Source organism: Lethenteron reissneri, unplaced genomic scaffold (assembly GCF_015708825.2).
Source record: "Lethenteron reissneri isolate LAM-NWPU_2019-01 unplaced genomic scaffold, ASM1570882v1 scaffold_1419, whole genome shotgun sequence".
NCBI lineage: Eukaryota > Metazoa > Chordata > Hyperoartia > Petromyzontiformes > Petromyzontidae > Lethenteron > Lethenteron reissneri.
In genome coordinates, this window is record NW_026891134.1 from 171,771 (window position 1) to 187,647 (window position 15,877).

The 15,877-nt window shown below is 54.9% G+C and overlaps 1 protein-coding gene across 3 annotated transcripts; it reads left to right on the top strand.

The window, feature by feature from the left end:
- Positions 1–2,341: 2,341 nt before the first annotated feature.
- On the top strand, positions 2,342–13,893 carry LOC133362269 (uncharacterized). 3 transcript variants are annotated; one of them, XM_061581192.1, is made up of 4 exons: positions 2,342–2,420; positions 3,129–3,920; positions 8,242–8,311; positions 13,106–13,893. In XM_061581192.1, exons 2-4 carry the CDS (start codon positions 3,136–3,138, stop codon positions 13,181–13,183), a joined length of 933 nt encoding a protein of 310 aa, XP_061437176.1. In that variant the 5' UTR covers positions 2,342–2,420; positions 3,129–3,135; the 3' UTR covers positions 13,184–13,893. The 3 variants fall into 3 exon arrangements, with proteins under 3 accessions (XP_061437176.1, XP_061437177.1, XP_061437178.1); XM_061581193.1 differs by having other exon boundaries at positions 2,364–2,420; positions 3,116–3,920; XM_061581194.1 differs by having other exon boundaries at positions 2,392–2,420; positions 3,135–3,920.
- The last annotated feature ends 1,984 nt before the right edge of the window (positions 13,894–15,877 follow it).

The window sequence follows — 15,877 nt, forward strand, 5'->3', positions numbered from 1 at the left end:
TGGTTAGTTGTAGGTAGTAGTTGTGAGTTGTTAGTAGTAGTTAGTTAGTTGGTAGTAAGTAGTGGTAGTTGTTTGTTAGTAGCTAGTAAGTAGTAGTAGTTAGTAGTAGTTAGTAGTGGTAGTTAAGTAGTGATAGTAGCTAGTAAGTAGTGGTAGTTGTTTTTGTTAGTAGTAGTTAGTAATTAGTTAGTAAGTAGTTAGTAAGTGGTAAGTAGTAGCTATTAGTAATTAGTGAGTAGTAGTTAGTAGTTTGTAGTGTTTGTTGTTTGTAGCGAGAAGCGACGTCTCTTCAACCCACTTCCTGTATCGGACCACGCACTTTTATATGGGACGCGGCCTGGAATCGATTCATCGATTACCTGCGCTGGCGATCCGCCTGCCGATTAACTCGATCCCACGCGATGTGGGTGAGTGAGTGGATGGTGAGTGGGTGGGTGAGTGAGTGGGTGGGTGAGTGAGTGGGTGGGTGAGTGGGTGAGTGAGTGGGTGGGTGGGTGGGTGAGTGGGTGGGTAAGTGAGTGAGTGGGTGGGTGGGTGGGTGGGTGAGTGAGTGGGTGGGTGGGTGGGTGAGTGGGTGGGTGAGTGGGTGGGTAAGTGAGTGAGTGGGTGAGTGGGTGGGTGGGTGAGTGGGTGGGTGGGTGAGTAGGTGGGTGAGTGGGTGGGTGGGTGAGTGAGTGAGTGGGTGGGTGAGTGGGTGGGTGGTGAGTGGGTGAGTGAGTGAGTGGGTGAGTGGGTGAGTGAGTGGGTGGGTGAGGGAGTGGGTGGTGAGTAGGTGGGTGAGTGGGTGGGTGGGTGAGTGGGTGGGTGAGTGGGTGAGTGAATGAGTGGGTGGGTGAGTGAGTGGGTGGTGAGTGGGTGGGTGAGTGGGTGGGTGGGTGAGTGAGTGAGTGAGTGAATGGGTGAGTGGTTGAGTGAGTGGGTGGGTGGGTGAGTGGGTGGGTGAGTGGGTGGATGGGTGAGTAGGTGGGTGGGTGGGTGGGTGGGTGGGTGAGTGGGTGGGTGGGTGAGTAGGTGGGTGAGTGGGTGGGTGGGTGAGTGAGTGAGTGGGTGGGTGAGTGGGTGGGTGGTGAGTGGGTGAGTGAGTGAGTGGGTGAGTGGGTGAGTGAGTGAGTGGGTGAGGGAGTGGGTGGTGAGTAGGTGGGTGAGTGGGTGGGTGGGTGAGTGGGTGGGTGAGTGGGTGAGTGAATGAGTGGGTGGGTGAGTGAGTGGGTGGTGAGTGGGTGGGTGAGTGGGTGGGTGGGTGAGTGAGTGAGTGAGTGAATGGGTGAGTGGTTGAGTGAGTGGGTGGGTGGGTGAGTGGGTGGGAGAGTGGGTGGATGGGTGAGTAGGTGGGTGGGTTGGTGGGTGAGTGAGTGGGTGGGTGAGTGGGTGGGTGGGTAGGTGAGTGAGTGAGTGGGTGGGTGGGTGAGTGGGTGGGTGGGTGGGTGAGTGAGTGGGTGGTGAGTGGGTGGGTGAGTGGGTGGGTGGGTGAGTGGGTGAGTGAGTGAGTGGGTGAGAGGGTGAGTGAGTGGGTGGTGAGTGGGTGGGTGAGTGAGTGGGTGGGTGGGTTGGTGGGTGAGTGAGTGGGTGGGTGAGTGAGTGGGTGGGTGGGTAGGTGAGTGAGTGAGTGGGTGGGTGGGTGAGTGGGTGGGTGGGTGGGTGAGTGAGTGGGTGGTGAGTGGGTGGGTGAGTGGGTGGGTGGGTGAGTGGGTGAGTGAGTGAGTGGGTGAGAGGGTGAGTGAGTGGGTGGTGAGTGAGTGAGTGGGTGGTGAGTGGGTGGGTGAGTGGGTGGGTGGTGAGTGGGTGGGTGAGTGGGTGGGTGAGTAGGTGGGTGGGTGAGTGAGTGAGTGGGTGTTGAGTCTATGGTGCAGTGTTGAGTCTATGGGCAGTGTTGAGTCTATGGTGCAGTGTTGAGTCTATGGGCAGTGTTGAGTCTATGGGCAGTGTTGAGTCTATGGTGCAGTGTTGAGTCTATGGGCAGTGTTGAGTCTATGGTGCAGTGCTGAGTCTATGGTGCAGTGTTGAGTCTATGGGCAGTGCTGAGTCTATGGGCAGTGCTGAGTCTATGGGTAGTGTTGAGTCTATGGTGCAGTGTTGAGTCTATGGTGCAGTGTTGAGTCTATGGGTAGTGTTGAGTCTATGGTGCAGTGTTGAGTCTATGGTGCAGTGCTGAGTCTATGGTGCAGTGTTGAGTCTATGGTGCAGTGTTGAGTCTATGGTGCAGTGTTGAGTCTATGGGCAGTGTTGAGTCTATGGTGCAGTGTTGAGTCTATGGGCAGTGCCTATCAGGTCTACGAAATCTAAATACGGATCGCATCACGTGGTCGCCTATCTGCTCTACGTTTTTCTAAAAGCGCGTTGCTAAGGCCCCACGTGATCACAGAGGCCTGCGCGAGGTAGCGGCACGGAACGTCTGACCTCAACCCCACAACGAGGACATTGTGAGTCTGTGGGTTTCTGTGTGAGTCTGTGGGTCTCTGTGTGGTGAGTCTGTGGGTCTCTGTGTGGTGAGTCTGTGGGTCTCTGTGTGGTGAGTCTGTGGGTCTCTGTGTGGTGAGTCTGTGGGTCTCTGTGTGGTGAGTCTGTGGGTCTCTGTGTGATGAGTCTGTGGGTCTCTGTGTGATGAGTCTGTGGGTCTCTGTGTGGTGAGTCTGTGAGTCTCTGTGTGGTGAGTCTATGGGTCTCTGTGTGGTGAGTCTGTGGGTCTCTGTGTGAGTCTGTGGGTCTCTGTGTGAGTCTGTGGGTCTCTCTGTGTAGTGAGTCTATGGGTCTCTGTGTGAGTCTGTGTGGGTCTCTGTGTAGTGAGTCTGTGGGTCTCTGTGTGGTGAGTCCGTGGGTCTCTGTGTGAGTCTATGGGTCTCTGTGTGGATCTCTGTGTGAGTCTGTAGGTCTCTGTGTGAGTCTGTGTGGGTCTCTGTGTAGTGAGTCTGTGGGTCTCTGTGTGAGTCTGTGTGGGTCTCTGTGTAGTGAGTCTGTGGGTCTCTGTGTGGTGAGTCTGTGTGAGTCTCTGTGTGTAGTGAGTCTGTGGGTTTTCTGTGTGGTGAGTCTGTGTGAGTCTCTGTGTAGTGAGTCTGTGGGTCTCTGTGTATTGAGTCTGTGGGTCTCTGTGTAGTGAGTCTGTGTGTCTCTGTGTGAGTCGGTGTTGGCAGCTGCAGGATGTCTTCACACCAAGGAGGCCGTGCCGGGCTGCGCCGCGGTGACCCCACTACGTTGAGCGGCGCCGGTCGCGGTGGCGGCGGTGACCTCACCGGGAAGGTCAAGGGGTTGGAGGTGGTGGTGGAGGAGAAGGGCGATGAGGTGGAGGTGGTGATGATGGCGGAGAAGGGAAATGCCGTGGCCGCTGGTGGTGACAGCGCCGGGAAGGTCAAGGGGTTGGAGGTGGTGGTGGAGGAGAAGGGCGATGAGGTGGAGGTGGTGATGGTGGAGGAGAAGGGAGATGTTGTGGCCGCTGGCGGTGACCTCATCGGGAAGGTCAAGGAGGTGGAGGTGGTGGTGGAGGAGAAGGTCAAGGAGGTGGAGGTGGTGATGGCGGAGAAGGGAGATGAGGTGGAGGTGGTAATGGAGGAGAAGGGAGATGAGGTGGAAGATAAGAGTGAGGTGGAGGATGGGAAGGGTGAGGAGGAGGTGGAGGATGGGAAGGGTGACGAGTTGGATAAGAAGGGTGAGGAGGGTGAGGAGGTGGATGGGAAGGGTGGGGAGGGTGAGGAGGGTGAGGAGGAGGTGGATGATGAGGACGAGGAGGTGGGTGACAGTGAGGAGGAGGTGGAGGGTGCGGAGGAGGTGGAGGGTGAGGTGGATGAGGATGAGAAGGGTGAGGAGGTGGAGGACGAGGAGGGTGACAGTGAGGAGGTGTTGATGGCCTCCTCCTCCTCCCACGTCGTCCTCAAGCGCCAGCGGAGCCTCACGGGGCGAGGCAGCCCCACGGAGCAGGAGAGAAAGAGGTACACACACACTTATACATATATATACATACACATATATATACATACACAACACATACATACACACACATATATATACATACATATACATACATACACACATACATACACACACATACATACACATACATATATATACATACACACACATACACACACATACATACACACATACACACATACACACACATACATACACATACATATATATACAACAACAACACACAACCGCCATTCGCCACTAAGTGGCGGTGACGTCACCACGACGCTTGTGCCAGGCCATGTGCACCTTGAGGCTACCACGTGAAGTGTCGAACACCCGCTGGCAGGAGGTCACGGGGCAGACCCAGCAGGTGCCACGGGTCGACTGACTGTGATGACCGAGACGACTGGCTGATGCACCACCTGTGCCCCCTACTGTGCCAACTTGCTGTGCTTTAGCCACCCAGCACTCCGCTCGTTGTTGTGAGCGTCGCTCACAGAGGCTGATCTTGACACTGCTGGTACCAGTCATCGGCAAGTCCACTCAGCTCCACGTCCTCCTGTACCACATCACTCCATCTCTTCTATAACCCGTGCCGCGCCAGTTTCGCCCCCTTGTTCCGGCCGAACAAAAGCTGTTTAGGCATGCGGTGGCTGGCCATGCGGGCTACATGACCCAGCCAACGCAGCCTTGCCTGCTGGAGGTGCTCACCGATGGGACTTTGCCCAGATCTTTCAAGGATTTGTGATCCTTGAAAGATCTGGGTAACCGGCGAAGATGTTCCATTAGGGGAGTGCACGTTTCGCAAGCGTAGAGAAGGGAGGGAATGACCGTGGCCGAGAAGACCTGAAGCTTCCACATAGCGTTACGCAACCGATTAAAAGATACATGCCATTCGACTGATTCGGAGTGAGACCTCTGCTGTTAAACCAGAGACGGTCATAAGCACACTGCCCAGGTATGGGAAACTCTCCACTCTCTTCACAACTTCCCCATCACCGATTAGGAGTTGTGGGGGTGGAGTGTCCGATGGTACAAAATACCAAGGCAAGTGCTTAGTTTTGGTGGGGCTGATGGTAAGGCCCCACCTCTTAGTGGCACACTCCAGTTTCAGCAGCAGCGTCTCCAACTCCTCCTCTGAATGAGCAGCAATTACCAAATCATCGGGATACATAACGTGGTTGACCAATAGGGAGCCATCCCTTGACCGCACCCGGGCATCGATCAGCCTCTCATTATATCTGTACCAAATGGAAATTCCCCTGGTACAGCTATTGAAGGCTTCACGAACTACGTGGTCAAAATAGATGTTAAATAATGTGGGAGCCAGAGGACATCCCTGTCGCACCCCAAGGTGTACAGGGAATGGCTCCGACTCCCGGCCACGTAGTTTTACCCGGGCCCACTCACCATCATGAAGGTTCTTAATGATCGTGAGCAGAGGGTCAGGGACTCCGAAAGCACGAAGAACAACCCAGAGCCCAGTCCTACTGATGGTATCATAGGCCTTGACCAGGTCAATAAAGCAGAGATGTAGGTCTTTTTGGAATTCCCTACACCTCTGCTGTAGCAGACGGACAGAAAATATGGCATCTGTGCAGGACTGCCCTTTCCTGAAACCCCTGTAGTTGTTACAGTCTGTGCGGTCCCCCTTCTTAAAGAGGGGGTCACCAGGGCATCCTTCCAGTCCTGCGGAACTCGTCCAGTGGTCCAGACTGTTGTTATGATGTCATGTAGGGCAGTCTGTGCACAAACGCCACCCTCCCTCAGCATTTCGCTTGGGAGATCATCTCTGCCCGGTGCCTTTCCTGGTCTCAGACTCTGGATCACCTTCAGTACTTCCTCAACAGATGGCACCTCAGCCAGCCACTCACAGGGGGTGACTTCTTCTTCCAATATTTGAGGCACCGCAGCCTCAACAGGGGCATCCCCACTTTGTGCCATGATGTTTTCCTGGCTGAGGGATTTCCCCTCCCCCAGGACCTCACAGAAATGCTCAAAAAATCTGCAAACCTGTTCCCTGGGGGTCGGAGATTGGATTACCGTTTTTTCCCCTAATGATGGTAATAGGTGTGGCGCTGCAGGTTACTTTTTTGATGGAGTTAAATAGGAAATTGTGATCCGCGACCACCACCCATCCTTGCAGCGCCTCACGCCTCTCCGAACCTCCGAGCGAAGCCTCATTCTCCGACGTGGGATGTTGTAGCTGATGAGAGTGGGCCTGTCGCTTTTTCTCAACTATCCTGAACACCTCCTCTGTCAGCCAGGGTCTCTGGGGAGGTCTGGACCGCATACCCAAAGCAGCCATTGCAGCTGCGTGAGTCACAGTCCTAAACCTCGCCCATTTACCCTCGACATCAGCTTCTCGACTGACTCAGCCCTTCATCTTCGACCCAAGATGCGCCCCTTCACGATGAGGCGTTACGTCATGCAGCTATAACCGCAGTAACCCCTCAGGTGTCACCCTGCCATTACACATACACAAGACAAAGATCCTCCGTATAGCCTTAACAGACTGTAGGGGCAAGTGCTGTTAGCGAGCACCTATGAAGGCCGGCACGGCACACGAGGGGGTGTGTGGCCAGCACCACGCCCGACCGCCTTTGTCTCCCCAGTGGCGATGTTTACACACCGCACCAGGTACTCATTTCAGGCTGAGTCGACCTACGGGAGGCCCAGGACCGGTTCAGATAATCGTCACTGGTGTTGGCCGTGAGCGGGAATCGAACCCGGGTCGCCGGGTTCATAGCGCAGCGTAGCGCTAACCGCTACACTACCGCTCCCCATTCACATACACACACATATACATACACACACATATGTAGTAAGTTCGAGGAGACGATGTCGAAGTTGAGGCACACTCTGTTTATTAACCCAGGGACAGGCACAATAGTTGAAGGGGTATCGACCCCTTCACCCGTACTATGGGAAACCCACCCTAGTACTAAGCCCCCTGTCCTGTTCCCCAGTCCTCCTCTACTGGGCTACGGGAGGCTGACTGATCTGGCCCTGGCAAGCACAGATCTCGGCACCAGCTAACCAGCCTTGCCCTGATAAGGGCAGCGGTCTGGAAGCTTTTGGGCCGCGCCGCTGGCTTACCCGGCTCGGCCCTTATAAGGACGGCGAGACCGGGGAGTCCCAGGGCCTAATCTCCGAGTCTTGGATCTTCACTGGTCAGCTTCGTGTCGAACTGCCTCGAGCTCTTTGGGTCTCCACCTTTTATAGGGATCACCTCCGAGGGCTGGGGGCGTGGGCAATAACGGATGCGGACGTCGGTGTGACCACCCGTGTATGTGAGTGCCAACACCCCTGTGTTTGTTGTCCGCCGTTTCTCCCGTAATAATCCCTACACATACACACACATACACACACATATACATACACACACATATACATACACATACACACATATACATGCACACACATACACACACATATACATACACACATAAACATACACGTGTGATTTGAAGATGCATATTGTGTGTGTGTGTCTGGGGGGGGGGGATAACTGGGCGATGGTGATTGGCTCTGCCGGCCTCAGCCCGCAGCCAATGGGATGTCGAGCCAGAGGCGTGGCCCTGGGGCTGCACAGCAACATCTAGAAGGTTCCAGGGGTGAGGCTGCTGATTGGATGGGTGGCATCACGTGGGCCACGTGGTGTAAGGGGTAGAGAGACACAAGCTCGTGGTCAGTGTGGAGAGCAGAGGTCGCAAACGGGTTTTGATTCCTTACCCCCTGTACCCGATTACCCGTACCCGACACCCGTACCCGGCCGCACCAGGGTCGTAAACGGGTACCCGTACCCGGCCGTACCCGTACCCTACCCGTACCCAGCTGGGTACGGGTACCCGTTCCCTACCCGTACCCTACCCGAAATGAGTGACAAATGGTTACTCACCAGTGACTCACGGCCTACCCGTACCCGGCCGCACCAGGGTCGCAAACGGCTACCCGTACCCGGCCGGGTACGGGTAGCCGGGTATCGGATACCCGGTTGCAACCTCTGGTGGAGAGGTGTGAGGGAGCGAGCGAGCGAACGCCACACTGGAGTAACGGGGGAAAAGGAACCCGGCGTGTGAGGGAGCTGTGTACATGGAGAACAAATACAGACCAGACAAAAGACACGATATCGTCCGGAGCGGATTTATGACACATCTGTCTCTGTGTGGTGAATCTATGGGTGTCTGTGTGGTGATGTCTATGGGTGTCTGCGTGGTGATGATGTCTATGGGTGTCTGTGTGGTGATGTCTATGGGTGTCTGTGTGGTGATGTCTATGGGTGTCTGCGTGGTGAGTGCCGCTGTGGGTGAGTGCTGTCAATGTGGTTACCCACAGCCCCGTCTTCAACCAAGGAGTGTGGTACGAGAAAAAAAGACGCAGTTCGCGGACACTGTCCAGCTCAAAGGTCGGTGTGTGCGTACGTGTGTGTGTGTACGTGTGTGTGTACGTGTGTGTGTGCGTACGTGTGTGTGTGTACGTGTGTGTACGTGTGTGTGTACGTGTGTGCGTACGTGTGTGTACGTGTGTGCGTACGTGTGTGTGTGTGTACGTGTGTGTGTACGTGTGTGTGTACGTGTGTGTGTACGTGTGTGTGAACGTGTGTGCCGGACGGGCAACACTGTCGTGGGCAGTGCTGTGGGGGGAGGGCCAATGCCCATTGGCCTCTCCCCTCATGGCATCTGTGACCACCACAGTGGCTAAACGGGGGCTCTGGACGGCTGCGAGGGGCTGGTAACCCCTCCACCTTCTATTAATTACCACGAAACCACGAATTAAACATAAACCTGTAACTAATAAGCTTGTGCCGGAGGCCCCGGGGGGTCAGGCTTTTATGACGTCTCCTGGCCAAACCCCATTTGGCGGAGCCAGGAGATTGAATCTTCACCCTCGGGGCTCCTCCAGAAACAACGAAAAACCATTGCGGTTGGCCACGTGGAATGTTCGAACGCTCACTGCGGAGGAGAGGCTGCCACTCCTTTGTCGGGAGCTGGACCGGTACCGCCTGGATCTCTGTGGCATTCAGGAGGTCCGGTGGACCGGTTCTGGCTCTTGAGGGGTGGGCAGTCCTCTACTCGGGGCAGGAGACTGCCAAACAACAGGGTGTGGCTCTTCTTCTGAACAAAAGAATGAAGGGGGCGTGGGAGGTGTGGGAAGCTGTAAGCCCCAGGATACTTTGGGCTCGCCGTCCCATCAACCGGAGGCGAGGAGTGGTGGTCGTGGTTACTTATGCCCCCACCGAAGACGAACATCCGTGGAGGGATGCAGGCAAAGCCGATGAGTCAGACGCTTTCTATGACCTCCTGTCACAGGTGCTGGCTAAAGTGGCCACTCGGGACTTCAATGCCCGAGTTGGTCATGATGCTGGCACCTGGTCTGGAGTGATTGGAAGGCATGGGCCAGATCAGCTCAATAACAATGGTAGGAGGCTGCTAGATTTTTGTGCAGCCCATGGGCTTGTAATTACCAACACGCTCTTCCGGCATCGGCGCATCCACACAACATCATGGATGCATGCCGGGTCCAAGCAAGAACATCTGCTGGACTACATAGTGACGGACCAGCGGATGCGAGCCCATGTCCTTGACACCAGGACCTACCGTGGAGCTGATCTGCCCTCTGACCATCGACTAGTCATCTGTAAGATGCGCCTGCCATTTATCCACTCCGGTGGTGGGTGTACACCCAGGATCCCATTCCAACCAAAAGTGGCCTGGTCTCAGTTAGCTGATGAAAGTTGCAAGAGAGAATTTCATCATCGCTTGCAGCTGGGGTTGGCATCGTCCCCCACTCCACCTGATGTCGAGGGTAAATGGGCGAGGTTTAAGACTGTGACTCATGCAGCTGCAATGGCGGTCCAGACCTCCCCAGAAACCCTGGCTGACAGAGGAGGTGTTCAGGTTAATTGAGAAAAAGCGACAGGCCCACTCTCATCGCCTACAGCATCCCACGTCAGAGAATGAGGAGGTTTACCGCAGCCTTCGCTTGGAGGTTCGGAGAGCCGTAAGGCGCTGCAAGGAAGGGTGGTGGTCGCGGGTTGCTGAGGAGATGGAATCTGCCTCAGTGGCCTGCGATCACAAATCACTATTTAACTCCATCAAAAAAGTAACCTGCAGCGCCACACCTATTACCATCATTAGGGGAAAAAACGGTGATCCAATCTCCGACCCCCAGGAACAGGTTTGCAGATTTGCTGAGCATTTCTCTGAGCTCCTGGGGGAGGGAAAATCTCTCAGCCAGAAAAATATCATGGCACAAAGTGGGGATAACCCTGCTGAGGCTTCGGTGCCTCAAATATTGGAAGAAGAAGTCACCCCCTGTGAGTGGCTGACTGAGGTGCCATCCGTTGAGGAAGTACTGAAGGCAATCCAGAGCCTGAGACCAGGAAAGGCACCGGGCAGAGATGATCTCCCAAGCGAAATGCTGTGGGAGGGTGGTGCTTGTGCACAGATTGCCCTATATGACATCATAACAACAGTCTGGACCGCTGGACGGGCTCCGCAGGATTGGAAGGATGCCCTGGTGGTCCCCCTCTTTAAGAAGGGAGACCGCACAGACTGTAACAACTACAGGGGCATCTCACTCCTCAGTGTGCCGGGAAAGATCCTGGCAAGGATTATTCAACATCGCCTTGCTAGGCACGCTGAGGAGAGGCTTGCGGAACCCCAATGCGGTTTCAGGAAAGGGCGGTCCTGTATAGATGCCATATTTTCTGTCCGTCTGCTACAGCAGAGGTGTAGGGAATTCCAACAAGACCTACATCTCTATTTTATTGACTTGGTCAAGGCCTATGATACCATCAGTAGGCCTGGGCTCTGGGTTGGTCTTCATGCTTTCGGAGTCCCTGACCCTCTGCTCACGATCATTAAGGACCTTCATGATGGTGAGCGGGCCCGGGTAAAACTACGTGGCCGGGAGTCGGAGCCTTTCTCTGTACACCTTGGGGTGCGACAGGGATGTCCTCTGGCTCCCACATTATTTAACATCTATTTCGACTGCGTAGTTCGTGACGCCTTCAATAGCTGTACTGGGGGAATTTCCATTTGGTACAGATATAATGGGAGGCTGATCGACGCCCGGGTGCGATCAAGGGATGGCTCCCTATTGGTCAACCACGTTATGTATGCCGATGATTTGGTAATAGCTGCTCATTCAGAAGAGGAGTTGGAGACGCTGCTGCTGAGACTGGAGCGTGCCACTAAGAGGTGGGGCCTTACCATCAGCCCCACCAAAACTAAGCACCTGCCTGGGTATTTTGTACCATCGGACACTCCACCCCAACAACTCCCAATTGGTGATGGGGCAGTTGTGGAGAGAGTGGAGAGTTTCCCATACCTGGGCAGTGTGCTTATGACCGGCTCCAGTTTGTCAGCAGAGGTCTCACTCCGAATCAGTCGAGCGGCAATATCTTTTCATCGGTTGCGTAACGCTGTGTGGAAGCTACCTGGTCTGTCGCTCCGCACGAAGCTTCAGGTCTTCTGGGCCACGGTCATTCCCTCCCTTCTCTACGCTTGCGAAACGTGGACCCCCCTAATGGAGCATCTTCGCCGGTTGAAAACATTTAGGCTGGCCTGCCTACGATCCATCTTGGGTTTAACCAGGCTGGATTGTATGAGGAGCTCACAAATCCTTGAAAGATCTGGGCAAAGTCCCATCGGTGAGCTCCTCCGGCAGGCAAGGCTGCGTTGGCTGGGTCATGTAGCCCGCATGCCCAGCCACCGCATGCCTAAACAGCTTTTGTTCAGCCGGATCGAGGGGGCTAAACGGGCGCGGCACGGGCTAGAGAAGAGATGGAGTGATGTGGTGCAGGAGGACGTGGAGCTGAGTGGACTTGCCGATGACTGGTACCAGGTGTCATGATCGGCCTTAGTGGAGGAGGCTCGTGAAGGACGCTACTGGGCAGTTGGAGGCAGTCGCCCTCCAACATCAAAGGAGGGCGGAGGAGCGACGCTCACAACAATGAGCGGAGCGCCGGGTGGCTAAAGCACAGCAAGTTGGTACAATAGGGGGCACAGGTGGTGCATCAGCCAGTCATCTCGGTCATCTTGGTCAGTCGACCCGTGGCACCCGTGACCTCCTGTCAGCGGGCGTTCGACACTTCACATGGCCTCAAGGTGCACTTGGCCTGGCACAAGCGTCGTGGTGACGTCACCGCCAATTAGTGGCGAATGGCGGTTGTTGTTGTTGTGTAAGTGTGTGTGAACGTGTGTGTGTGAACGTGTGTGTGTACGTGTGTGTGCGTACGTGTGTGTGCGAACGTGTGTGTGTGTACGTGTGTGTGTGTACGTGTGTGTGTGAACGTGTGTGTGAACGTGTGTGTGAACGTGTGTGTGTACGTGTGTGTGCGTACGTGTGTGTGCGTACGTGTGTGTGCGTACGTGTGTGTGCGTACGTGTGTGTGTGTACGTGTGTGTGTGAACGTGTGTGTGTGTACGTGTGTGTGTGTGAGCGTGTGTGTGTGTGTACGTGTGTGTGTGAACGTGTGCATGTGTACGTGTGCGTGTGTACGTGTGCGTGTGAACGTGTGTGTGTGTGTACACGTGTGTGTGTGTGTGAACGTGTGTGTGTGTACGTGTGTGTGTGAACGTGTGTGTGTGTACGTGTGTGTGTGTACGTGTGTGTGTGTACGTGTGTGTGTATGTGTGTGTGTGTACGTGTGTGTACGTGTGTGTGTGAACGTGTGTGTATGTACGTGTGTACGTGTGTGTGTGTACGTGTGTGTGTGTACGTGTGTGTGTGAACGTGTGTGTGTACGTGTGTGTGTGTACGTGTGTGTGTACGTGTGTGTGTACGTGTGTGTGTGTACGTGTGTGTGTGTACGTGTGAACGTGTGCGTGTGTGCGTGTGTACGTGTGTGTGTGTGAACGTGTGTGTGTGTACGTGTGTGTGTGAACGTGTGTACGTGTGTGTGTGTACGTGTGTGTGTACGTGTGTGTGTGTACGTGTGTGTGAACGTGTGTGTGTGTACGTGTGTGTGTGTTAGTGTGCGTGTGTACGTGTGCGTGTGTACGTGTGTGTGTGTACGTGTGTGTACGTGTGTGTGTGTACGTGTGTGTGAACGTGTGTGTGTGTACGTGTGTGTGTGTTAGTGTGCGTGTGTACGTGTGCGTGTGTACGTGTGTGTGTACGTGTGTGTGTGAACGTGTGTGTGTGTACGTGTGTGTGTTTACGTGTGTGTGTGTGTGTACGTGTGTGTGTGCAGAGATTGTTTCTGGATCCGTACTCGTCCTCCGAAGACAGCGACAATGACGACAACTTCCCAAACACACAGACTCAGTGACACACACACAGACACACACACACAGACTCGGTGACACACACACAGACACACACACAGACACACACACAGACACACACACAGACACACACACAGACACACACAGACACACACACAGACACACACAGACTCAGTGACACACACACAGACACACACAGACTCAGTGACACACACACAGACACACACAGACACACACACAGACACACACAGACTCAGTGACACACACACAGACACACACACGTACACACACACAGACTCAGTGACACACACACAGACTCAGTGACACACACACAGACACACACACAGACACACAGACACACACAGACTCAGTGACACACACACAGACTCAGTGACAACAAAGATCCCCCATATAGCCTTAACAGACTGTAGGGGCAAGTGCTGTTAGCGAGCACCTATGAAGGCCAGCACGGCACACGAGGGGGTGGGTGGCCAGCACCACGCCCGACCGCCTTTGTCTCCCTAGTGGTGATGTTTACACACCGCACCAGGTACTCATTTGAGGCTGAGTCGACCTAGGGGAGGCCCAGGACCGGTTCAGATAATCGTCACTGGTGTTGGCCGTGAGCGGGAATCGAACTCGGGTCACCGGGTTCATAGCGCAGCGCGCTAACCGCTACACTATCGCTCCGTGTCGCTGTGTGTGTCGCTGTGTGTGTCTGTGTGTGTCTGTGTGTGTGTCACTCAGTGACACACACACAGACACACACACAGACACAGTGACACACACACAGACTCACACACAGACACACACACAGACTCAGTGACAAACACACAGACTCAGTGACACGCACACAGACACACAGACACAGTGACACACACACAGACACACACACAGACACACACACAGACTCAGTGACACACACACAGACACACACACAGACTCAGTGACACACACACAGGCACACACAACAGACTCAGTGACACACACACAGACTCAGTGACACACACACAGACTCAGTGACACACACACAGACACACACAGACACACACACAGACACACTCACAGACACATAGACACACACGGAGACACACACAGACATACACAGAGACACACACATAGACACACAGACACACACAGAGACACACACACAGACACACACAGAGACACATAGACACACACAGAGACACACAGACACACACACAGACTCAGTGACACACACAGACACACACAGACACATAGACACACACAGACACACTCACAGACACACACACAGACACACACAGACACACAGCTGAAGTGGGCTACTCAAGCTGCTCGCTCTGCTTTGGGTGTCGCCCGTCGATTTGGAAGTAATCCCGCGGCAACGCCGCCTCAAGAGAACGACGACCCACAAAAGGGTTTTGATGTTATATCCGTTGACTCGTGAACCGAATAAATCCCGTGTTCCTCGTTGAGTCTCGTCATCGTTTTTATTTTCTTACCTATAAACGACACTTTTTACAGGTAGGAACAATGTCCCACACTGCTGCCCACCAGGGATTATTTGTCTGTCTGTCTGCCGTGGATAAATAAATATATAATATAGACAGCTCTCTGATTGGTGGAGACCTACTGCCGGGTACGGAGAGGGGAGGGGCCTAAGGAAGGGGGGGGTCAGAGGAGGGGCCTGAGGGGGGGGGGGGGGTCAGGGGAGGGGCCTAAAGATATGGGGGGGGTCAGGGGAGGGGCCTAAGGGACGGGGGGTCAGGGGAGGGGCCTAAGGGAGGGGGGGTCAGGGGAGGGGCCTAAGGGAGGGGGGGTCAGGGGAGGGGCCTAAGGATATGGGGGGGTCAGGGGAGGGGCCTAAGGGACGGGGGGTCAGGGGAGGGGCCTGAGGGGGGGGGTCAGGGGAGGGGCCTGAGGGAGGGGGAGGGGCCGATAGTGAAGGGGGCTGTCTGCCTGGCTGGCTGCCTGGCTACCTCAAGTCACGTGATCTTGTACACAGGGAGAGGAACAGCAGGTTCCACACTGCCCACCAGGGATTATGTGTCTGTCTGTCGTGCACGAATGCGCTGTCCAACCAAGTTCCGACCTGCACACTGCGAAGGAACATGTTTTTTTCCGTGTGTCTGTCTGTCCGTCCGTCTGTCTCCGTGTGGACGCTAGACTTGCGAAGGGTTCGGCTCGCGAGCCGTGGAGTTGACGTTGACGACGAGTCGCTGGTTCCACGCCGCAAGCCCCGCGGTGAGCCGGCGCTGTTCCGCTTTCCCATCCGGAAACTTGAAAGTAGTTAAATGAACAGTTTAGTGCCGTTATTTCGCATCGTTTAAAAAACACGTTCCTTCGGAGTGGGTAGGTAGGAACTTGGTTGGACAGCGCATTCGTGCACGACAGACAGACAAATAATCCTTGGTGGGCAAGTGTGGAACCTGTTGTTCCTCTACCTGTGTACAAGATCACGTGACTTGAGGTAGCCAGGCAGCCAGCCCCCTTCACTATTGGCCCTTCCCCTGACCCCCCTCCCTTAGGCCCCTCCCTTAGGCCCCTCCCCCCTTAGGCCCCTCCCCTGACCACCCCCCCCATATCCTCAGGCCCCTCCCCTGACCCCCCTCCCTTAGGCCCCTCCCCTCTCCGTACCCGGCAGTAGGTCTCCACCAATCAAAGAGCTGTTTGTATTATATATTTATTTATGCACGACAGACAGACAGACAACTAATACCTGGTGGGCAGTGTGGAACATTGTGTCCCTGCCTGTG